The following is a 24,716-nucleotide window of genomic DNA, read 5'->3' on the forward strand; positions in this document are numbered from 1 at the left end:
ACACTAACGGTTGCCCGATTGCCCGGGGCAACTAAAAATAATGTTTGGGCAAATTGAGATTATTTCTGGTTGCCCGAAAGGGCAAGTGCATTTTTTAGGGTTTGTTCATATATAATCAGTGGCGAAGCTAGACCTTTTTTGGGTGGGCTCAAGCCCACCCTAAACTTGCCTTAGCCCACCCTTTCATTTCGTCCTCAAATCTAATATTCTACCCTTTTTTTCCACACAAACAATGAGAGAATAGATGCTGTAATGAACAGGCACAAATGGGCTAGTGAAATCGAGCGCAACCTTCCTGCTGGAATCTCTAACCTCTGATTTGTCAACCCGGTATCACGCCAAGGCGTGAAATAGATACGTTGGTCCACATCGCAAGGCGTGTTCAGGGTCACGCTTTTTGACCAAAGCGTGACCCTGAACACGCTTTCTTCTCCATTCGAAATGAATGGAGGAATAGCACCAACAGGGGGCGAGACGATCTCCTACCTAGCGTTTGGTGAAACGCTAGGAGAACGCAGCCTATATTTTTATCTGAATGGGAAATGCAATATTTTAGGACAGATACACCATTAAACGTGTTTCTAATAACATTTCTAGCGAGAAATATACCTTTTCCTTCCGGTCGGACCCCGAGTGTGTGTGTGTGTGTGTGTGTGTGTGTGTGTGTGTGTGTGTGTGTGTGTGTGTGTGTGTGTGTGTGTGTGTGTGTGTGTGTGTGTGTGTGTGTGTGTGTGTGTGTGTGACACGCTATTTATGTTGAAATGCGACGTAATCCAGTGTTCACGAAAACGTACACTGTCAACGCATGCTTTTTTTGACCGGGCCAAGTTTCGGGCAGGAAGGGCCCCCCCTTCCTGCCCGAAACTTGGCTCGGTCAGGCCCCCCCTTCCTGCTCTCGGGGTCCGACCGGGCCAAGTTTCGGTGCTGGGGTCCCAGTTAGGCCCTAGATTAAACACTATGTGGACGTCTGCCTTGTTGTCAACTACGATGTTGTCAATTACCACTATCCTTCCCCCAGCTAGCTCCACACAACGGTCACTGGCTGAAACCTGGATGACGGCCCCCTGAACAGTCATTTTTTTGAACTGCTTGATTACACTAATGTGAGGTGGTACAGGGCCACTGAAATGCTCGATGGATAGACTGGACGTCACACTAGTAACACACTCGCTGGACTTAAAGCTCCTCTCAGACAAGCGGCGGATGACCTGTTCTAGGGGCTTGTTTGGCTTTCTGATCATGTGTTTTAGTTGCCCAAGGAAGTTCTCAAATGGGAAGCATGATACGTTGTCTAACACTCCATACTTCTCTGTTTGTGCAATAAGGTGAACTAATGCATGCATGTTGTACCCAACGTACTCCCTACCATAGACTTCGCTGCAGTGCTTTACAAATGCCAAGAGTAGGGTGTGGGAATAGTCTGCCTTATCTCCCACTAAGGTGACACTAAGTAAGATGGTCATGGCCACAGACAGCAACATAAAGTTGTCATAAATTGGTGTCGGCACTCTACCCTTTAAGCATGCTGGCCCAGTATATAGTAGGAATGAGCGAAACTCAGTAGCTTTCCATCTCTCAAATTCGGACAGAGGTCGGGGCTTACGGTTGAACTCGCTTGGAAGATGGGAACGATAGCGCAAGAGTTCAGTTGACACCTCTTTTACAGCAGGTGTACCTATGCGAGTGTGTAATGTTTTTTTCATCCAGAAGTACAACAGTTTCCGCACTACCCCTAAGCAAACCACATGCATGTAGTCATGGGGAAACTGTGTGACCATTCCTACGGACAGAAGGCTGAATGGACTAAATCCAGTGAAATGCTGATCATCATTTAATTCCTCCAAATTATCACTGTCTAGTCGAGCAGGTGCATCAAATTGTGGAAATGTCATCCTACCCTGATAGGTTACTCCCTTTAGATGGCATTTGCGACAGCAAAAAAATCCTGTGTGACCCTTTGAACTTCTGACAAACGCGCGTGCAGGTGCATCACACACATTTTATTTTTATAGCCCGTTTTTACAAACAGTTTGTCTCAAAGGGCTTTACATAGCATGAGCATCATAACAACATCCTCTTCCCTTAAACCCTCACATCGGCTGAGTAAAAACTCCCAGGAAAACCAAGGGGAAAAATTGCAGTTGGTTCAGACTGGGGGTGGAGCTGTGGAGAATATATGGAAACACAGAGAGACTGCGAGACGCCAAGGCCAAACTACAAGGTGCGAAAGGTGAGGGGGGGGGGTCTGCCTCTCTGACCCATGGGGAGAGCTGGTTCCACAGTAAAGGAGCCCAGTAACTGAATGCTCTACTTCCCAGTCTGTTTTTAGAGATACTAGGAGTCACTAACAGACCTGCATTCTGGGAGCCAATAAAAACCTTTGATAAGTCATAATAAAAATAATGACTCATTATTGTGCATTTAAAGATGTATATTATTACATTGCAGCATTATTTGGGGATGACAATACAAGACTTCAATGAATGTGCATTTGAAGGAGAGTTTGCTTTGTATTCCAGCTGGCAAATTTCTATAGGCTACTATAGATCCATTTCAAAACACGTTCCAAGAGTAGTCAATATGATTTGCTTGTACAGCACCTTAAAAAACTCACTGTAGCCTATATTCATAGGCACACCCAGCCTCGCTTTCAATATAACACACACTCGCATTCTGTAATCACTGTCAGTAAATAATAATATGAAAACAATATAAAATATCTTCCAGCAAGAAAAAATTATCCGTTTACTGTAAATGGATAAAGGTCAACAGATGCGCAATGCAGGGCTCTCCATTTTTTAACTGAGTTCAGAGTGAGATTTTGTCGGCGGGGGGGGGGGATATATTAATATGTGACTGCATACAAATTTGTCCACAGACATGGTGACTAATGTATGATAGTAGGCATTATTGGCCCTTAAAAGGATATTGGCCTAAGCAACACCAGTAGAGGCATATACTTTTCCCTGAACTTTTAAACGTTGCAAACGTGCAAAACATACATTATATTTATGTGGCATTCAGTCCAATGCTTAAAAATATATCTGTGGCATTCAGTAGGCCAATGCTGTGGTAAAGTGTGCAAAGTATGAGTATGAATATTTGATGGAGTATGAGTAAGTGTTTCCTTCTGTTACATAGATAGAACTTTATCAATCCCCTGCAGGAGAATGGAGAAATGTGTTAATGTTTGTCCCTATAAAACAATAATGGTAAAAAAATAATACAAAACATGGCGGTAACTCTAAAGTCAAACCGTCCAATCTGAAGGCTTTACTTAACCACTCCCCCTACTCACTTCCACCAATGCAAATTAAGCGAACAGAACTGAGTAGGGGAGGGCGTAGCCCAACTAGTTTGTGACAGACCCAGAGGAACGCAACGCAAATTAAATGTGAACATGTATTGAGGCTTTAATAAAATCCCGGACGATTTTGAAATTTCACCCGGACGCATTTGATTCCTACCCTTCCACTGTTAAATAGCGGAGCAAGTTGTGTGGCGTGTGAATGGGTTGAATTGCGTGCGTCTCACGGAGAGCCCTGCGCAATGTTCAGCTGTCAGAAATGTGTTGTAATCACTTGTATTCCTCATAGCTCTCAGGCTGTGAGGAAATCAGCAGCCCGCGATCGCAGCTCCTATGATGTGAACGCGCACAGGACGTATAGTTCAGAGCCGGACAATCATGTCGTAGTAAAGCCCTCAGGTCTTCTCTGCATGTAGGCCTATTAACTGTGGCTAAACATCAACTGCACTGAAGTCATCATAACTTCATAACTTCTCATTTTCAAATGATTATGAATACTATTATTGTTATTTGAAGCCGTGTCAGTCTTGACTGTGGGTGGTCTTGTCCTCTGTGTCTGCTAGTGTCTATAATACAGTAATATTTTTGTCGACATTATCAAACGGAAGAACTTTTATTATGAAGAGCACAGGGCAATGAAGCACGCTAGCCAATAAGAGGACCCGCCCACCGGCGGAAACCAGATATTGAGTGGTATATTCGTTTCGCTCAGTAAGAACCAAAAAACGAATAAACGAACTGAAATTTACATTTTCGTTTTCTTGTCAAAACGAAAAAACGAAAAAACGGCCTGTTTTCTGGTTTCTGCTTGCGTCAATTATTCCCAGAAAACAGAGTAACAAGACGTAGCCTACCTTGCTCTATCTGTCCTAAAATATTGCATTTCCAATTCAGATAATAAAGATTAATATAGGCTACGTAACAATTTCAACAAATGCCAGCTAGGAGAACGTCTCGTGTGGAAGCATGTATGTAGCAAAATTCAAATGGCAATGCAATTTGCAATTACATTATGCAATTGACAATTCATTATGCAATTTTATAATGTAATTTCTAAATACGTTATTCAAAGTGTATTTGAATATGCAAAGTGACCTCAATTAAATTTGCAAAAGTTATAACAATACAAATAGAATAACATTTTGTCAAATTCTTTGAGTTCATTTATTGAAATTGAAAAGCTATAGCGTCCCCGTGATTGCAATCCACTTCGCCACGCTCCGTGTGTTGGGATACTCAAATGACATTTCAATCCGCAAAACGAACGCTTTGCAAAACGGAATCCAAAACGTTTTCCAAAACGGAATCCAAAACGTTTTCCAAAAAGTCAATATGCAAAGTGGCAAACGTATAAGCCAATCAGCGTCTGGGCGGGAACTACGTCACTTGCTCGTAATTTCCTTGTACACGTTCATATAGAAATGAAGTTGATTAATATATGTATGTATATATTGATCAACTTCATTAATATATATATATATTAGTGGTGGGCCGTTATCGGCTGCGTTAACGCAAAACTTTTATCGCGCGATAAAAAAAATATCACCGTTAATCTATTTTCAAACACTTCCTTGTTCGGACCCATCATGTGACTGAACTAACCAATCAGAAGCTAGAATTTAGGCTGAGGTAAACATGATGGAATCAGAGGGGCAGATTCAACAGAATATCCAGAATATCCTCTATCTAATCATCGAGTCCCTGGTCCTAGATCTGCCCCGGGTTCTGCTCCGATGCGACTTGAACCCAAGGGGGCACTCAGAATTAGAATCAGAAAAGGTTTATTGCCAAATACATTTACACAAATTAGGAATTTGTCTTGGTATTCGTATTCGTTGCACACGAAGTCGTAAGGTATCTCCGGGTACCCTGGTAGATACCTACTAGAACCAGGTCTAGTAGGAGAGATTGGTGTAGAGTTTAAGAGATGCCGGAGTCCTCTTGCTCAATTCTGGCTGGCTTGCCAAATGTAGAAGGATGTTCAAATCAAGGTGCAGTTTCCAAGTCTGTTTCCTTCAAATTGTCCACGGAGTCAATAATTCACTTTCAACAATGAATTTGTGGGCTCACGCAGGATACCCAAAACAGCCAACTGAGTCCTTATGTGGTACAATAAAATCTCTGGTCAATTCTACACATCAGTATATCAAAACATATGACAAGGGCGGGGCTTTTACCTCAATTCATTACCTGTTATCATACAAGAAGGTGTAACCCAGTGATTCCTATTGGGTTACCATTATACTGATGGTAACCCAATTCCTATTGGGTTACCGTGATACTTGGGCAAGATGGGCCCCAGACCTGTTGGTCCGTGGTGGATCTGTCGTTGGGCTAATTAGGCTGTGAGACAAAGGAAGGGCCAATTGGGCTTGGAGACAGAGGTCTGGCAGGGAGGAGGATGATCCAGTGGATCAATTGTTCATCAAAGATCAATTGTTCGATCAACCCCTCAAGAGTAGTGGAGGGATAGAGAAGGATGTTTGACAGGGAGGGGGATAATAACAGGAAGAAGGTGAATACACATAAATCAACAGTTGGGGTCAGAGAAAGGGATCTGGCAGGGAGGGGAAAAACAGCGTGAGGCAAAACCATATCTAAATGTTTAAAGATGGATACATTCCTCAAAAGTGGAAAAAGTCCAAATGGGACTTAATATATAACTACAAGATGCAATAAAATTACATTATCAATGTCCCAGAAGATTAGTTCCCTTGTGCTACGACACGGCACATGGATTATAACTCAGAGTGAGTCGCCTCTGTCTCATCCATTTCACTGTATGGTGAAGGACAGCTTCCTTGAAACCAACCGCAAAATAGTTCAATCATTGTAAACATTGGTGAGTAAAAGAAGATAGCGATAAAATAACAAAACATGACATTGATTTTACAGCTGAATAACATGGTTTCTGAAATTGATGACTAAAAATAAGACTAAATTCTGAAAAGTCATTGAGTCAATAGTCATTTTAAATATAAAAGTTTTCCGGAACATGCACATAATTGGATGGTATCAGTAGTGGCTGCTTGTCTGGCGGCCTTTTGTCAACATACGTGAAATTTCGTTTTTTATATAAAATGAAAACATTTCTTGATTTGGATGGAAATGTTTCTCTTTTTACAAAGGTTGATTATGAACTTGGGTGCTACTTAGATGCTATCTTTTGCCCCATCTAGCCATGTTTCGAGAAAGACATTATCTAGACAACTGTGCCTTCCAAAATAAATTAATTAAAGAAAATAGTTTAGGTCCATTTCAGATTTTGAGGTAAATTTCCACGTTGCATAAGGTTCATTAAATTAAGCAGACCCTTTTCACAGAGGCACCATCGTAGGATAAACACAATCGTCACTCATGGCTTAGGAACCCTTTTTTGGGATTACAATTCTCCCTTGATGTTAATATGTGAGTAAAATATCGATCATTACTTAATGTTAAAGCTAAGATCTGGTTGGTTGTATTGCAATCGTTTTTTTTGTCTACTTTTTTAAAGAAGCTAAAACGTCAACCAATCTGTTAAGGAGATGTGAATGCCACTTAATATTTATTTTACAGAATTCTAAATAAAAAAAACAGGTGGCTTTTTTGTTACGTGCAAGGTGCTTAACGCCTACCATCTCCTCAGTCACATGTATCTGAATCTACTGCAAGGTGCTTTGCATAAAGGCGTCTGCTAAATAGTTAGGTAACTTATTCATGGTAAGAGAATCAGAATAGGCAAACAATGTTGCAAGCAATTGGACAGCACGTCTCTTCCAGCTTCTTTCCCTGCCACTAGCTCTTCTTCTTCTTGGTAGGGCACACATGGGACAGGATGAGGTCCATCATGTTCTTGATGATGGCCGGAGGTGGGTGGAGTTGGTGGGGGAGGTTATGGGCTAAAGTCATCTCCCAGGCGTCCACAAACACAACACCCAGGCCCATGAACATGGGTCTGAGAACCCTGTCGCGCTGCAGTGAGAACCAGTCGCTGTTGTACAGGCTCACCTCCTGGTCCAGGGCCTGTAAGTTGGCCGAGCGGATCACCACAAGCGTGCCGGGGCTCCGGTCCAGGAGCCGTACCAGTGCCCGTCGGATGTGCCGCATGCGGCGTATGTAGACCTCCACGGGGAAGGTGCTGAAGTGGGCCCAGATGCTGAGGACCACCACGGTGTCGGGCCCTCCGGGCAGGCCGTCCAGCTCGTTTGCGACGTAGCGTAGCTCACTGGTGCTGACGGTGGAGAAGCGAATGGGCGGACCGTGACAGCGGTACTTCAGCAGGATGTTGTGTTTACTGTCCACCGCCATGAAGGGTCCCACGTTCTTTGGACTGTGAAGGTTAAACTCTTTGATTTCTACGAGGGAACGAATGAAAGTGCACATTGGACAACAACAATGGGACATGAGTAATGGTCAGGGCATCGTGTGAACGGAGAGAGGGGTGTCAGCGCTCACCTGGTACGAAAGCGTTGAGGTACTCAAACCACTGCCTCACCGTGGAGTCTCCGTACATGTGGATCACCTTGCCAGTCAGGCACTGCGTGATGGACGAGGAGTCGTTAAACTGGCGAGAAGTAGTTCCACCGAAGGACCTCCAAGAGCCTCGGTAATAATACCCAGAAGGAGTATACTTGACCGGCTCTGGTTTGATGCTGACGTTTTCTAACTCTGGTTCATCTGGGATATGAGTAAAGAACAAATGTCACAAAATGAAATGCAATCAAGTGGGCACCAAAACTACAAAAAGCAACCTCCTCCATAAACTGCAGCAATGATTGTGTACCTATCTTCTTAGGAAGCACGTTGATCCGATCAGGTCCTGACGCATGAATGACAACTTTGATGTTCACACCGCTGAATGTAATAAAACAAACAGGGGTAAAAATACATTGCCAGTTATAAATTACATGAAAAATAATCCTACAAACCTCTGAAAGAGCAGTGCTTCTTTGTTGGTGATGAGGTGCTTCTGGTAGCCACCCTTGGCGTGGTTTATTCTAGTGTCACAGCTCAGCATCTTGGGCTTCAAGCAGTACCAGGGCTCCCCGGTGTGGAGGTCCGTGTAGTTGCACAGCGGCTCCTGTGGCTGATTCGGCGGCAGGCACATGTTGCACAAAGTGGTCTCGGACAAGAAGCCTGATCGGAACAGACTCTTGAAGAAGACCCGGTCAGGCCGCTGCTCCTGGAGCCGCTGCAGCACGGCCACCGCCTCACTGGAGTGCACCATGGTGATCACCACCTCGACCGTGCCCTGCCACAGCAGGGGAAACAGAGCCGAGTAGAAGCCGTTGAGGTGATCCACCACCCTGCCCGCCACCCCCGCCCCCAGCTCAGGGGAGTGCAACCGGGCCACCAGGAAGTCCCCGCCGTAGCGCTTGGGACGGCCCTGGAAGTCGTGCATCTGGACCAGGGCCTCCAGCTGGTCCCCCAAGTGCCACTCCCTCCGGCCCTTGGAGGGCAGGATGGCGAACAGGCTGTGCACGGGGTCACTGGTCTGGCGTAGGGGCGCGGGGGCGGGGCGGGCGGGCAGCTTGGGCCAGGCGATAGCGTTGAGGAGGTAGCGATCCTCCAGGGCTTCGTCAGGGGTGAGCTCCAGCCCCAGGTGGCTGCAGAAGGTATCGTTGTGGTACGGAGGGAGGGGCCCCTTCTGGGCAAAAGCTGTGTGGATGCTGTTCTGGAGCTGAAAAAGCGTTGATGCTGTGTGGCAGCTCAGGTTCTGAGGAGGAAGAGAAGAGGGGTTAGGGTTAGGAGTGGAATTTATAGTGGACAGGCAGTTTGCAAACTGTTTTTGCGGGGCATTAAAAACTTTCAGATGTGAGACAAATGGTTCTATCAGGGGCCAGGATTATATCCTTTTTGTGTGCCTGCTCATACAGTTCACACAAACCAGCATTATTCCTCACCTCTCCACCGTGATAGCCAGTGTTTGGGGAGGTTTATAGCGCATTCCTGTCACCAAGGTGGGTGCTATACACTGGTCGACGAGCTATAATAAACAATATATTTAAGGATAACTATGCCCACTGATTCTCTAGGGAATTTTGCAATGTTTTATTTAACAAAATGTAACTTTATCTCACACAGACACACACAACACTAACCTCCAGAGTGTGAATGTTGCGCAGAAGGAATATGAGACCAGAGAGGGCCAGGAGAAGGAATAGTGGGGCGTATTTGGACAGATTTCGACACATGATGACCCCCTTCGGTCTCCCATGGTTAGCCAACGCTTCATATTCCGCTTTCAACATTGTGGTCGTGGTAGTACTGGGCTCTCAACACTTAAACAATAGAGAGGAGATATGGATTAAAAACAAAATTATCAAAGATTGGGTTGTAGAGTTGGATACTTACATCTGACCACTGCTGTGAACAGTAAACCCCCGCTCTCTATGAGTATGCATTTATCTATATAAATATTTTGCAGGCGAGTGGTTTTCTCAGTAAATTGTCTTATGAGCAAAGCCTGTAGCAGTCAATTTAATAGTTAGTATAGCCAAGATACTAGAGATTATAATGTGTGTTTACGAGTGTGGGGACTCTGGGAGGGGGGCGTATTATTCTTCACGTGACAGAAAAGTGACAGAAACACTTGGTACGACCAACATAATTTCTACTAGCTCATATTATATCCTTAGGAGTCCGTTATAAAATGGTATACAGAAAAGCTATCGAACCACATCCAATTACAAAGCTTGGTTAGACCTAGGCTACTTACATGCCTATGCTATTTAGGATAGGAAAGGATGACATGTGATTCGACAACAATAAATAGGGAGCGCTGGTCAATGGGGGTTATAACGGGAAGTCTAAATCCTGTATTTATAACCGGATGCATGGCCAACAACTATACATCTCTTTCAGATAGCCTCCTACAATATTGCGTTTATATTTGTCAACGACAGCAGGGCCTATTACGAGGTGCATGCATAGTATAGACTACAATCGTATAATCTGAAGAGATTACACTGCTTTATTATAAACGTGCACGATATTGTATAATAATCTCAATAAAGGCACGTCCTCGCAGAACCACCTACGTTTCATTGAGTCGTCAAAGCGGATGGCGGTCTTTGAAGAGCTCCATGGTCTTCGTCCGCCCGGCATTTTTTGGGTGCTCCGATATCCTTGGTTATGGTTGTGGCATCTGATTATAGCAGTAGTCCTTGCTGAGGTTACCACCACGGTGCCTTCTATTCGAAGCTCTCGCGAGATACCCCCACCCCCTCATCCCGACAGATCGTACCTCTTGCAACATCTTTATCTTTATTTTAACCAAATTTTTTTATGGCTTTGTGGTGAATAACGCTAGCTAGGTTTGATTTTTGCAAGATAGTCAAATGATTTTTGCAAACGTTGTGTAGCCTGTAGTCGGTCTTATTAAACGATTTTACAGATTTGTAGGATATGTTGCGAGTGTAAACGTTTTTCAGATGTTGACTTTTGACAGTCATCTGTAGTCCAAAACAGAGTTAAGTTGTAATAAAATAATGAGCACGATTTGAATTTAGGCAGCTCGTTCCGCTTTAACTGGAGTTGCATATCAGCTGTTTCGAGACAAAATCGATCCTTAAATATTCGATCTGCCTGTTTAGTTCATACACTCTGTTTATAAATAAGAGATCATGACACTTAGTTCAGTTAAAAGGGGTAAAAGAGATTAAAAAAGGTAATAAAACTGATTAAAGGTAATGAATTACTGTTATGTCCCCTACTATCCTGTCTCAGATTCTAAATGTTCAATGTCCTCCAGTCAATAGGGTGCTGGGGCTCGGACAGTTCCTAAAACATATAATGAGAAACAGATGTAAAGTACAGTATGAGGTAGAAATATATCCCATCATTAATTATATGCCAATAATAGATATGCTCTGAAGGGAAAATAATTGCTGCAAACCCCTAATCTGCAGTCCTGGGTGTAGAACCATACAGTTCCCAGTCTTAGTTTAAGTAACTGGTTGTAAAACTAATATAATTGAACATAAAATGATTCCAACTTGTTGGTATTTCATTTCTCATTAAACAGGGGCCACTTGACAACACCGTGGCTGGAGTTGCCTGCTGCGTCAGAATGCAGGTTTGCTCAGGGGGAAGGTGGTAGAGCCCTCGTTTCAGAATATGGACGAAACAGAACAGCAGGAAGTCCTGGAAAGGCGTTTGTCAAATGATGAATAAGAAAATGATTCCCTGCTCTTCACATAGGCCTATTGATTTTCAGGAAGTCATGGCGGTTTTCCTTAAAATGGCAGTTGAGGAGGATCTTCAAGTCAACGCCATGTTCCTGGGTCGCTGGGTGGACACTCATAGACATTGCGGTGCGTGTGTGTGTGTGTGTGTGTGTGTGTGTGTGTGTGTGTGTGTGTGTGTGTGTGTGTGTGTGTGTGTGTGTGTGTGTGTGTGTGTGTGTGTGTGTGTGTGTGTGTGTGTGTGTGTGTGTGTGTGTGTGTGTTCAAACACAGGAGTGGCATTTTGCAATCAGGTCGCAGGTATGCATCACATTTGAAACATGTAAGACTTGTCTCATTGTCTCAAGGGGCACAGAGCTCGCATCTCTTCCGTTTCTGCCCCTGTTTTGCATGCAGACAGGATGTTGTGGAACACTGCCACAGGCCAACGAGCTGTCATTCACTTGCAGGTGTATGTACCAGTAAGCTGCAATGAAAGAAACAATGACTAGATTTGAAACAATATTAAATCTGTCTTACACAAAATGTTTTACATGAATAAAGTAAATCAAATGCATGACAGATGAAAATATACATTACCTTATCAAGACAGTCAACGCCTCCTTTATTTCTGTTGTAGTCCAGGATGATCTGGGGTTTCCTGTCCTCTGCTTTGCTGACAGTCGCGTATTTGTGTAGAGTGCTCATCAGAATGACGTACTTATTTTTCTTGGGCAAATATGACACAAGACTGTGTCTGTCAGTGAAAGCAAATTTGGTTGCGAGTGCATTTCTCCCTCCGGTCGAAACCAGTGCAGGGGGAAGTTGAGGCTTCTTCTTCCTCACTGTCCCCACCATGGTGAGCTTTCTTTTCAGCAGCTCAACAAGCCCATGTGTTGTGAAAAAGTTATCACAAGTGATGTTATGCCCCTTGAGACCGGCTGTCATGTCCAACACAACACGCATGCCTTGTTTTTTTTTTGGCCTTCCAGTAACAGGTTTCCCTGTGTAAACCTGCATATTCCAGGTGTAGCTGCTCCTGGCATCACATGCTGCCCAGATCTTGATCCCATACTTGCCTGGTTTGCTTGGGATGTACTGTTTGAATGGACAGCGACCTCTGAAAGGGACCAGGCGCTCCACCCACCTGTCACCTCAGGGCCTGGATTGTACATCAGTGGTACGCGCTCCACCCACCTGTCCCAAACGTTCCTGATGGCAGCCAGTTTGTCGTCTCGCCAGCGGAAAGGTTGTGTAGCTCTGTCATCAAATCTGATTACTCTTGAGAGGACATGAAACTGCTGCAGGGACATAGTTGACCGGAATATAGGCCTTCCTGACTCTGCATCCCACAGACTTTTTGTAGCCTCATTGTTGGACCGATGTACTCCTGCTAGAATCAACAGACACATGTAGGCTTGGGGGTCTACCTGGTCCAATGCCTTCCATGTGTCCGCAAACACACGCCCCCCTTCCAGGTTTGTCATCGCCAGTATAATTTCCACAATGGACTCTGGAAAAAAGAGCTGGAAGCTGGACTTGATGTCATCCCCACGAGATTTTGCATACCGTGTTGGCCCTGGTGTCATCCTAATGACGCTTTCCCCTCTTGCTCTGCCTCATCTGTCCTGGGGGGATGAATACCAGAGCAAGTTGCCATCCTCGGACTGGAATTCCACCTCAGGTTTGTCTTCCCCAGGTTCCCCCTCCCCAGGTGCCTCTTCCCCAGGGGCCTCTTCCTCAGGGGCCTCTTCCTCGCCATCTGTTGACTGTTCGGTCTCATGATGGTCTGGATCAAATCAGGATCGTTGTCTTCTATTTCTGAGACTTCCTCCTCTATTTCTGGTTCAACTTCAATCCCCTCATCAGTTTGAAAAAAAAGGTCAAGAGCCTCTCTGACAGAAAATCGTCTGATCGGGCGCTGACTCATTGTGTTCATAGTAAAATAAGAGCGATGCACAAGCAAGCTACATATAGGGGATCTGTGAGAAGATATCATACATTTTGTATTGAAAGTGTGGTTCAGTTCAGTCTGAAAGGGGTTCACGTGGGGTGGGGTGTGTGTGTGTGTGCGTGCGTGCCTGAACGTGTGTGTGTGTGCGTGTGCACGCAAGTGTGTGTGTGTCTGTGTCCGTGAAAGTGTGTGTGTTTGTGTGTGTGTGTGCACGTGAGTGTAGGTGTGTGTGCGTGTGGTGGTGGTGGTGGATTTGTGGTTGTGTACTATCTGATGGATGAACACAATCTAGGATCACCCATTCATTTCCGTCATTTTTGACCGGGAACACCACAAGTGTTACAAAGTTGACTAAACAACTTAAAATTCAATGAAAGTAGTGATCAGCAATTGTATATGTTCAAATGCCTAGTGTGGAGGATATCATAAGCCCTCGAGACAAATAAATGTAAAACACAATATTTACGATTGATTGAAATGGAAATCGGTCAGATTTGACCCGAATACGACAGGAAGGAGAGCGGTGAGCCCACTGATTCAGTCATTGAATTCAAACACTAGGTGATTTAAAATAATGCGTTAACTTTATTCTCAGTTTGTTTTGAATTTGTATTTCTGTTAAGTACAAAGATTATGGCAAGCAGCATAAGGAAGAGAGAACCAGATCAATAGCTTGCTATAGTACATAGAACATAACATAACGCAAACCTCTGGTGCGCATTGCAGTGATTTAAAGGCCAGATTTATGTACGGACAAGTTTGCAATTATTGGCATGAAATTATCAGAAGTTGTTTAGTGTTTCCCTATTTAATGGAAATTATAGTGGAGTCAAAGACATAAAGAGGAAGTCAAAAAGAAAAGAGAGCAGGTTTAAAGTAAAGATGTCAGATGTAGTGATCTCTTCTTGCTTTCCAGTGGTGGTTTTGCAGATGACGCTTCTGCTTTAGCCTATTGTACAGTCTATGGCTAGAGCATGATGTGTATAGAACATAGCCCTGAAATGCATTAATTAGTATTATATATCATCAGGATACTGTTGAGAAATTCCTCACATTTACGAAAGCTACTATTTTTGAATAAGTGCATAATAAATTAAATTAACACAAAATAGGTGATATATTTTAACCTCCCCCGTCTTCCCCATCAGGCGGGTTTAGAAGGCAACAACCTTTTGTAAATCGAACACATAATGTCCTTGATATAATAAAACAAACATTCATTTGTTTTCATTTGCAAATAAGTGAACGAAATAAGTACAAGGCCTATTTGTGTCCATTAGCTACACATGGTTTTGCCCAGTTGAGCAATAAGCCATCTTTTCAAAGCCAAAAATGTAACACTTTCGATGCTGGTTTCAGACATGCATGTTGCAGAGGTCCAAACTAGGACCAATCACGGGAGTAAATCCAGATTCTAAACGCACGTCTCTGTGGAGCTAGTTTGGTCAAGAGTCTTTTTCAACAGATGGAACCCGGGGAGACGAGTTTTGTTTGTCCGTGCGCATCAGGGTTTGGATTCTTTGTCCCCACCCTGACGTGCGTGTTGCGTGTTGGTCCGCGGTGGCGTTTTGCTGGGCGACAGAGGCGACGGGGGCTGAGAACCTTCAGTCCTGGCGCCGGTCATGCCGTCCTCCTCCTCCTCCTCTTCCCTCTGCTGTACGGAGGACAGGTACTGCTCCAGCAGGCTGCAATCAGCGCTGTCCCCGCCCACTAGGGACACACAGCCCCCAGGGTTGGCCAGGGCCAGGGCCCGCACAGTCTCCAGGGAGTCCACAGTGCCGCTGCTGAGAAAGCTGTCCTCCAGGGCCACCTGCTGCTCACATGTTGACTGGAAGCCGGAGTCCGGGAAGGACGCCTGCGTGTGGGCCGGTTCTGTGGTGCTGCAGCAGGCTGCTGGGACCAAGGGCTGACAGGACGCAGGAGCCGGCGTCACAGCCGGGGCCTCGCAGGGCTTCATGCTGGCTAGCTGCCCCTCGACAGAGTGCTGCCACCGCTGCATTGACTGGAGCTGTGGGCGGAGCATTCCCATGTAGTCATAACGAGGATGGAAAAAGGGGCATATTGCTTTCGACGCATATATTTGAACATGTATTACGTTCACATCCCTCACCTGTTTCCAAAGAAATTTGACAGCCTCCTCCTGAACCATCCTCTGCAACCTTTCTTCCTCATAGCGTCCCTGCATTCTGCAGGACAAGACAGGCAAGTTCTGTAAATCTGTGAATAAACCCTGCAAGCAAATGACGTCAAGTCGCAGGTAACTGGACAGTTGCATGATCTTTAAAAATAGCACCGGGGACTTCGTTACATACATGAAGCAGGAGATCAGCCATCAACATACCTCTCCAGCTCCCCTGATAGGAAGACTATGTGCTCCTGCATCCTGTGCAGGCGGATCTCACTGCGGACCTCCCGGGCGACGGGGTGGTAGTGGCGGGCGTACTGGCCCCGCCACCATGACTGTATCCTCACCGCTGCCCAGTCTCCGTCCAGGTCCACTACCACCTTCTGCTGGGGCTCCTCCAGCACCTCCCCCCCCCCACTGTCTGGGGGGGTTCCTGGGGCCGGTCCGACCTGCGCCCGGCTGGGCCCGACGACGGGTGGACAAGCTGTTGAGACATCAGCGCCCTCGCGGTGACCGGCCGTCGCCTGGCTTTCCGTATCGACAACAGTCTCCTGTCGCACCGTCTCTGGACACTGGTAACAGATGTCTGCGATAAGTGACTTCCTTGGCAGGGATGGGCGTTCCGGGGCCAGAGAGTCGGGCTCAAACGTTTCGGTCTCGTCCTCGCTCTCTGAGAGAGCCGCCTTGGGCTCTCCTACGTCGGCGGCCGCGGGCAGGAAGGTGGAGACGGAGGAGAGCAGGCTGCCGCTGGGTCCATCCTCGTCTGTTTGCACGTCCTCCAGGTGGAGGGACTCCTCTGCTGCGGCTCTGGTGCTGCGAAGCACAGGCCCCGGCTGGTGGGAGGAGTCCGACCTCATCCAGGTGTTGTACTGAACCGTCGGCTCTGGAACAGGAATGGGTGAAAGATTGACAAACCAAATTACAATTAAATTGTTATTTTCTCCTTATTTGATACAAAGCTGTCTACAGTAAACGTTCTATCCACTATAAAGTAGTGCAGCGATTCAGTTGGCCGTGATCCGCTGCCACTGTACTCGCTGAAACAACGGTAATGCAGGTCGGCTGACAAATCACAAACAAAACACCATACATTTTTATTTATATTAATTATATTACAAAAACATCATTCAATGTAAAAACAATAATCATTCTTTGTTATTTTTACTTTAAACCTTTCGAAAAGCCTGAGCAATGTGATAGGAACTTATGGTAGGCCATCCTACGTGGGATGAGCGATGATCTGAAAATGGAAATAAAATTGCGGTATTGATTGGTCCAAAAGTGTAGGATTGAGCTCTGAAGGCGCCTGTGCGATGCTGGGCCAGCAACACAGTGCAGTGCTTGCCCAGTACCTGGGTAAAAGCTGTCCGTCAACTGCAATGAACATAGTGTAGCGCTGGCTATAAAGAAAATGCCTGCAAAACCCCTTCGCCAGCTACAGTGACCCTCAAAGGCCAGAGTGCAAAAGAGAAGTAAAATCGTGTCTCAGCGCATTGGAACTAGCTTTCGCACAGAAGTACCTGACAAACCTTTGGTTTTGTCAGATCGGGATACTCAACAAAGCTTTCACATGGTCGAGTATCCCGATCTGTCCAGCAGAGCTCTGCGATTTCTGATGCCCTGAAGACGAATCTCTGGGAGACTGGCTTTCCTGGCATTGAAGACGAACTACAGGAATAAACTGAATGTTGAGCCCAATCCAAGACTGAGACTGCTATCCCTTAAGCCAGACATTAAGCATTTGGCGTCTGCCATGCAACATAAGCCGTCTCATTAGGTGAGTCAACAATAGGGGGCTCCTATTACGGTTGGTTTTATCAGCACCGGCGTTAGTCGTTAAAACACTGCTCCCTTGAGACGTTCCTAACATTATGTGAATGTTCCATGCATATAAGGTTATTATTAACACATCTCTTCTTCTTTTTACCACTACTGCACTGTATGTATGAGACTGCATATGATTGTTAAAATAAACGTCCTCCGATTAGCACTGTTCGGTAACCATATAACTTCTGGGCGGATGTGGGCCGCGAACACTTTCAAGGGCTCCGCGACTCCGAAAAAGATTGGTGATGTTCATAGCACAGAAATGACATGAAACAATCCCTTGCCAGTTGTAGCAAGCTCCTCTCACCCATCTCTCTGGCCGATGGAACAGCGCCTGTTGGGGTGGATCTATTGTCTGCCATTACTGGGGCCAGAGGGGCAGTATGCTGTGGACTGAGGGTCTCCACGTCCAAGTGAGTAGGGCGAGGCGGGCTGGGAGAGCCTCCTGTCTGCTGCAACAGTTGCCTTTGGTGAAGCCTGAAAGAAAACAAAAAAACTAAGTGAACATGTTGCTCGGATCACAGTAAATATCACTCTGGGTAGAGCCGTAGAACAGGGTATCAGTAATGTGCACTTTGATGCTGCTTTATCAACATTAACCACTGGGGGCCTGCTCTGTGTGTGTGTGTATGTGTGTGTGTGTGTGTGGCTGGGTGTGTGCGTGCGTACCTCTGCTTACTGAGGATCTTCTCCAGCTTGGCGTCCTCGGCCGTCTCCAGGGCTGGGCTGGTGGTCAGGGGACACACGGTGGCCAGGTACTGGACCAGCTGCACGTGCTGACCCGGTCGATACGAGCGACCTTTGCCCTGGCTGTACAGCCATTCTGCCTTTAAACTGGTAGTGGAAAAAATACATTACTGCTACTAGACGGTGAGATTACTACCCAAGATGACGACATTCATTTCAGGGGGGTAATATTGAGGCTTCGGTCCACGTTGTTTTGCTCACTTTTCTTTCTGTGTAACCACATAGCCGTCCAGCACCTTGAGGCTCAGGCACCAGCTCATGACGTAAGGTCTGTAGTCAAACCCTGGCAGCGACGGGGTGGACATCACACATGGATTGCTCATTATAGAGAGCTGCTCCAGTTCCTGGAGAGGTGCGAAGTAGGAGGCCTAAAGTAGAGCACAGAAGGAGCACCAGTTAGATGGAGGGGGAGAAATAAATCTAACTTATGTTGATTTTAATACAGTTAAACGGTTTCTGCATGAGAGCTACCTCATTGAGATCCCTTATCTCATTTTCCGCCAAGGAGAGAATCGATAGACGCGTGGGTAGGTGGGCAGGAATCGTACGGAGTGTCGTTAGGCTGTTCCCGTGAAGCAAGAGTGTCTGCAATAAAAAGAACATGGCAGCAAATCTAAACAGGTGAGTCGTACATGAAGAATGGATGGCTTGCTACTTCTCACTTCCTCTGAATCCTTACTTTTAAGGCCAACAGCTTAGTCAAATCGCCAATAGTTGATATGTTATTGTCGGACAGGTCCAGGTGTTGCAGGGAAATGCAGTTGTGAAGTTGCTCAATGACCTAAAGAAAATAGAGGATGATAGTAAATACTCAAAATAAATAAATAAATAAATACTACATTTTCACATTTTCTTTGGTCCGCCGAAAAAAAACCTGCTGCCGCTTAAGTGTGCACTAATAAATATAACAAATACATGATATAGCAGTCGGGGGTAAATCATTGTCCTAACGTCCCATCCACGTACCTTGATGTTGTTACCGGAGAGGTTGAGCCACTCAAGCTGAGGCAGGTCCCGAAGGCCCTCGATGTAACCAATGCTGTTATTGGGCAGGTTCAGAACCCTTAGCGCTGTTAGCCGGCACACACCCATCATCCGCACCAGACGGTTGCTGGCAACAGAGAGCTGGGGACAATGACAGCAATTATATATATATAACATATACTGTACATACACACACAAAAATAAACTGTACATACAAATATATGTATCAATAGAAGAGAGAGAGCGAGTGAGCACCTGTTGTAACCCTGGACTTCTTTCAAGATGGTCTAGTTTCATGATATTGTTGCGATCCAGAATGAGGGTATGGGTTTCATCTGAGCATGTAAAACTCGGTTCCAACTTATGGATTCCCTGGGCTGAGAGGTCCACCACAGGGCCTAAAACAATGGACCGGAAGGGGTTGGACGGTTGGTTGGATGTCATTTTCCTATTAAACTGTTAATATCATGGGCCAACACAAACATAACACATTTGAAACAAGTAGTTATTACACAAACAACATTTGAACCAGCATGATCATACAGACAGAACGGTTCCTGATCAGTTTAGACAACAATATTACACTCCGAAGTTAATAGAAGATGATATTGCTTAAACACGGACAAGTTGTGACAACCATCACAACAATAGCAGGCAGAACAAGCTAATGGCAAGTTGATGATACGAACCAAATAATTTCCATCATTATTATTAATGATTCGTATCAACTGATAGTTATCAATGTCTCAACGTGTCTAGGCTTAGAAGCGAATAACTGAATATGATGCTGCAGCACCTTGTGGCGTATGGTACATCACTGATACAACAACACTCATCCTGGTGCTGACGCTAGCTCACATCAACATTAGCTTTGGGCCATTCTACTGCTAATTAGCACTAGCAACAATTGTAGGCCCGGCGGAGTTATCGAAACGCATAAAGTTCGGGCATTGAATTGTCATTCAGGCCTTATTATGAAGCTTACCAGCGTTTGCATCAAGTTTAAAATCGGATACCCCCATCTCCACAGCCCTGTCAAGAAGGCTGGCGACGCTGGTACAACAGTTACACTCTTATGCACACTGATCACAAATGTTCCAAACAACAATCTTTTGCTCAATTGAAGCCTGCCTGTTGAGCTCAATGCACCACAGACCGATCCGTTAAGTGTAGTATTAGCAGCATGTGTGATTCGGATTATTATTTCGCTAACATTTCTGTTCATTCGTTCCCGCTTCTGCTAAACACTCGGCAACCATAGCTACGCTCCTACCGTTGGCGCAGTGATTACGTCGACAATTGGATAAAAGGCATAAAATACAAATTATATAAATATTTATTTATTTATTATGTATGTAGGAGATTATTTGAAACGCATTTTGCATTTTTAACAGCGATACTTATATATTACAATTGTTCATAAATCCAAATTCAGGTGACATTATTTAGTTTCCGTATCCGCTTGTCTTTCTTTCCGGTTTTGTGCCCTCTCGTAGCCATCATGAAGTGAGTTCCAGGAATATAATCTATGATCATCCTAGTATATAAATAAGCACTAATTTAACGTTATGATCGTTTTGGTTAGGAATATTATGTTAAACTCAATGGTGGTTTGTATTTGTCCTTTTCAGGGTCGAGTTGTGCAGTTTTAGCGGGTATAAAATCTACCCCGGTCATGGCCGCCGATACGCCAGGATAGACGGAAAGGTAACGCTTCTTTGATATATATGTGTTTTTTATTTAGCGTGTCTCGCTTTTCACATTTGATCAGTCAAACAAGTGTGGGCTTACGGTGTTCCAATGTTTTTTTAAGTGGTAACTGCCATGAAAGCCTAAGTTATTGATGCCGGCCTTGTCGGCATGGATTGACATAGCTATGGTTGCTAACTACACGTACGTTGTTTATAGTTGTTGCAATAAACGAACTGCTTCACCCTGCCTATTCAACACTCCAGCACATGATGGCTGTGGAGACGGCATTCATGCTATCCACTTTTCACCTGCCATTCGTATCAAAATCACGCAAGAGTCCTGTCAATAGCATCATAGTATTTCAACTTCCAACAGGTTTTCCAGTTCTTGAATGGCAAGTGCGAGGCCGCCTTCCTGTCAAAGAGGAATCCTAGACAGATCAACTGGACAGTTCTGTACAGGCGCAAGCACAAGAAGGGCCAATCTGTAAGTAGTTTTCTCAGGGACTTTTTTTTTATGCAGGTGTCCCATGTTTAGGATTGAGACTTGTTGACTGACTGGTTATTTTCCATTTTGGCTGCAGGTTAATGGTGTGCACAGTGTAGTCTGTGATATGTGCTGTTGTAGGACTGTGTTTTACAGTCTCTGCAGCAGTGCTCATGCCAAACCTGCAGCCATAGACTAAATGGTGATCATAGTACTGGCCCTTGAAGTCTTCATTGACATTATACCATTGGTCGGCCTCCATACTCTCCTACAATCCAAACTTTTGCATTTGTGTATGATTGGAATGTAGTATGGATGGCGTATTGAAAGAATGGGAATACTGGTGAATGTTAACCCGGTAGTAAGAATTGGGAAAGTGTTAACAATGTACTGATTTGGAGGCTTTCCCATCCATTTTGACAGGAAGAGGTAGCAAAGAAGCGCACACGTCGCGCCGTGAAGTTCCAGAGGGCCATTACTGGTGCCTCTCTTGCTGACATCATGGCCAAGAGGAACCAGAAGCCAGAGGTTCGCAAGGCCCAGCGGGAGCAGGCCATCAGGTATGTTGATACACCTCCACGGCACGAGAAGAGTACTTGCCTCTGCAGCTCCACTAAGAGCAGAGTAAAAATGTGGACTCAAAATGTGCAAAGTGCATTCAAACTGATGCTAGTCAGCTTGAAATAGCATTTTACATGTATATATATTTTTTTATTATTCTTGGCTTGAGTGCATATCACTTATTCTTACCACTGATAACCTGCTATCAATCCATATGTGAAATCATTTTAAGTAAATGTATTGCCTTTAGAGATCACCCCTGCCTTAAAGATTAGGTTAATTCATTTTTAAGAGTGTTGGAACTTTATTAATCCTAATGCTTGCTTGAACAAAGATGCAAGTGTATTTTCTGTTTTCCAATTAACTCAAGGAAATTATTTTCTGCTAGCATAGCTGATCCATATCAGTCCTTTTTTTTCTTTAAACTAATCTGGTTGATATTAGGATCTCTAGCAGCAACATTGAGTGAAAGTGGCTTAAAATAAATGTTCTGAATGTACCACACAGGATTCATGCAGACGACCACTAATGTAGAATAACATCACAGTCCCCATGCCATTTGGATTGAGACTTGTAGACTGGTTCTTTTCCTTTTGGCTGCAGGTTAATGGTGTGCACAGTGTAGTCTGTGATATGTGCTGTTGCGGGACTGTGTTTTACAGCCTCCGCAGCAGTGCTCATGCCAAACCTGCAGCCATAGACTAACTGGTGATCATAGTACTGGCCCTTGACGTCTTCATTGACATACCATTGGTCGGCCTCCATACTCTCCTACAATCTAAACTTTTGCATATGTCTATGATTGGAATGTAGAACTCAAAATAAGGATTCTGAGTGTACCATACAGGATTCTTGCAGACTACCACTAATGTATAATAACATCATCGTTCCAATGGCATTTGTTAAATCAATGCAATGGTGCATGAGACTATAGTTTCGGGCAGAAGTGTAATGTATTTGTAGTCGTGCAGATTGATTTGTGAAGACCATCTAACAGTTTATCTGGGTGTTCTAGGGCTGCCAAGGAGGTCAAGAAGGCCAAGCAGGCAACCAAGAAGCCAGCGACCACCACAACAAAGGTAACATGTAGCCGACTTGCCCGTTTTTAAATCTAGATTTACAAAGGATAGCCCCAGCTACTCAAGCAAGCATAGTGCTACTGGAGAGTAACAGAAAGCTGCTTAAATTCTACCCAGTCGGCTGGTGTATTTTTCCTTCCTATACATGTACATCTTGGTCCTGCTGCGTCAAATTTTATGTTGAGGATTAAAGTTAAACTGATTATTTTCCATTTTGGCTGAAGGTGGATGGTGTGCACAGTGCAATCTGTGTTATGCGCTGTTGCGGGACTGTGTTTTACAGCCTCCGCAGCAGTGCTCATGCCACACCTGAAGCCATAGACTAACTGGTGATCATAGTACTGGCCCTTGACGTCTTCATTGACACACCATTGGTCGGCCTCCATACTCTCCTACAATGTTAAATGTTGCATACGTGTATGATTGGGATATTATAGAATTGCATGGCATATTGAAAGAACTAGTGGTGATGATTCTACACATGTTTGAATTGGTGATCAATTCCTAGAGAAATAATAATGATATGGGACATTTGAACCAGTGCATTAAATCACAGAATTGCGTGACAGGTGGTCCTGACGAGCTTCAATATGGCTGTTCCATTCCCATGTATTTGGCTATAGTCTGTCAAATACTACTGATTCTCTGAACCTGGGTTTAGTGTGGTATGGACAACGATCTTAATTGCTATCTTGAAACGTTCCTGTGAAGCTTTTATATAACTTGTTATTTCTCTTTGACAGGCTCCAACCAAGGCGGCCCCAAAAACCAAGATTGCAAAGCCCATGAAGGTCAATGCACCACGTGTTGGAGGAAAACGCTAAATCTGTTTGTGTGGGCTGTTGATAAATAAATCTTTTCTTGGATAACAACGTTTTGTGAGGCAAATTTTGTACATGTATAAAGTTAAATTGAGAACACGTCCGCCTTCTATGAAGGATTATGACATTCAAGGGTGTATCAATTATAAAGTGTCCATAGTTTCTACATAGGACAGCGTTCACATCATTTCAAGGATTCATCAAATGTGTGCCTGATGGCCAAAAAAACAACTTCGTATTCTTGGCTGTGACGGCAAATGATTCCCTGATCTGTTCATGGCTATGCCCTTTTAACAGATCACACTGCAATAATGGCTCTTAAAATGTTTACTCAATCGATTCAGCCTTAGACAAACTTCTTTCGCAACACGTAACGTAAGGGACATGGTCATTTTTGTAGTCCAAATAAAAATGCCTGGTTTTGAATAGGCCAGGGTGTCGATCCTAGTCCCCTGAAAGATTGCTAAATTAAAATGGTAAATCCTAGGTTCCCTGGCTCAGTTACTATTTTCTACATTTCTGCCCTTAATGTCATGTTAGCTAGACTTAAACAGGTACCTCCTAGCAAGCTGTCGTGGGAAATCACAGCACTGGCTTAAAGCTCTTAATATAGAACTACAATCAGTCTGAATCTCAAATGGTCATAGATTTGCTCCCTTGGGCCAAACAAGCATGGTAAATGTTTTTTAATCTAATTGAAGTAAAAACTCGCATTGAGAACTCGTACAGTTTAAGCCTCCAAGTTAATATTTCTGTATTTACCTCTTGGCTGATTGAAATCTCACTGCTTGAATGTCCAAATACCAATGCAGTGATAACTAGGATCAAATACTACACGCATTAAACATATTTAGGAAAGTACTTTGGATAGTCAATCTTAAAATAAATGTCCATCCACATGGTTTTAGATCATTTTATTAGCATACAGCCATTACATAGCCAGAGACAAATTTAACTATATTACATTTTTCCAAAGTCAGCAGGTC

The 24,716-nt window shown here is 44.5% G+C and overlaps 3 protein-coding genes and 3 non-coding genes across 6 annotated transcripts; 4 read left to right on the forward strand and 2 right to left on the reverse strand.

Moving 5' to 3' along the window:
- Positions 1-4,479: 4,479 nt before the first annotated feature.
- On the reverse strand, positions 4,480-10,499 carry LOC130373046 (NXPE family member 3-like). Its single transcript, XM_056579271.1, has 6 exons — positions 10,330-10,499; positions 9,391-9,570; positions 8,218-9,005; positions 8,073-8,143; positions 7,745-7,966; positions 4,480-7,644 (listed from the first exon to the last, which is right to left on the reverse strand). The coding sequence occupies exons 2-6, from the start codon at positions 9,538-9,540 to the stop codon at positions 7,085-7,087; spliced, it is 1,791 nt and encodes a 596-aa protein (XP_056435246.1). The 5' UTR covers positions 9,541-9,570; positions 10,330-10,499; the 3' UTR covers positions 4,480-7,084.
- A 3,472-nt stretch (positions 10,500-13,971) lies between these two features.
- cep97 (centrosomal protein 97) lies at positions 13,972-20,366 on the reverse strand. Its single transcript, XM_056580457.1, has 11 exons — positions 20,077-20,366; positions 19,347-19,489; positions 19,074-19,232; positions 18,787-18,888; positions 18,579-18,692; positions 18,309-18,475; positions 18,030-18,194; positions 17,668-17,837; positions 15,750-16,416; positions 15,519-15,594; positions 13,972-15,416 (listed from the first exon to the last, which is right to left on the reverse strand). The coding sequence occupies exons 1-11, from the start codon at positions 20,111-20,113 to the stop codon at positions 14,913-14,915; spliced, it is 2,304 nt and encodes a 767-aa protein (XP_056436432.1). The 5' UTR covers positions 20,114-20,366; the 3' UTR covers positions 13,972-14,912.
- A 160-nt stretch (positions 20,367-20,526) lies between these two features.
- On the forward strand, positions 20,527-23,781 carry rpl24 (ribosomal protein L24). Its single transcript, XM_056579698.1, has 6 exons — positions 20,527-20,597; positions 20,723-20,798; positions 21,159-21,269; positions 21,693-21,829; positions 22,846-22,909; positions 23,653-23,781. The coding sequence occupies exons 1-6, from the start codon at positions 20,593-20,595 to the stop codon at positions 23,731-23,733; spliced, it is 474 nt and encodes a 157-aa protein (XP_056435673.1). The 5' UTR covers positions 20,527-20,592; the 3' UTR covers positions 23,734-23,781.
- Positions 21,366-21,545, forward strand: LOC130373929 (small nucleolar RNA SNORA23). The gene has a single exon (XR_008893569.1). It is a non-coding gene; the product is annotated as a small nucleolar RNA SNORA23 (small nucleolar RNA).
- LOC130373928 (small nucleolar RNA SNORA23) lies at positions 22,433-22,609 on the forward strand. Its single transcript, XR_008893568.1, has one exon. It is a non-coding gene; the product is annotated as a small nucleolar RNA SNORA23 (small nucleolar RNA).
- LOC130373930 (small nucleolar RNA SNORA23) lies at positions 23,133-23,309 on the forward strand. Its single transcript, XR_008893570.1, has one exon. It is a non-coding gene; the product is annotated as a small nucleolar RNA SNORA23 (small nucleolar RNA).
- Positions 23,782-24,716: the final 935 nt, after the last annotated feature.

The sequence above is a fragment of the Gadus chalcogrammus genome, chromosome 20 (assembly GCF_026213295.1).
Source record: "Gadus chalcogrammus isolate NIFS_2021 chromosome 20, NIFS_Gcha_1.0, whole genome shotgun sequence".
In the NCBI taxonomy this organism is placed as follows: domain Eukaryota; kingdom Metazoa; phylum Chordata; class Actinopteri; order Gadiformes; family Gadidae; genus Gadus; species Gadus chalcogrammus.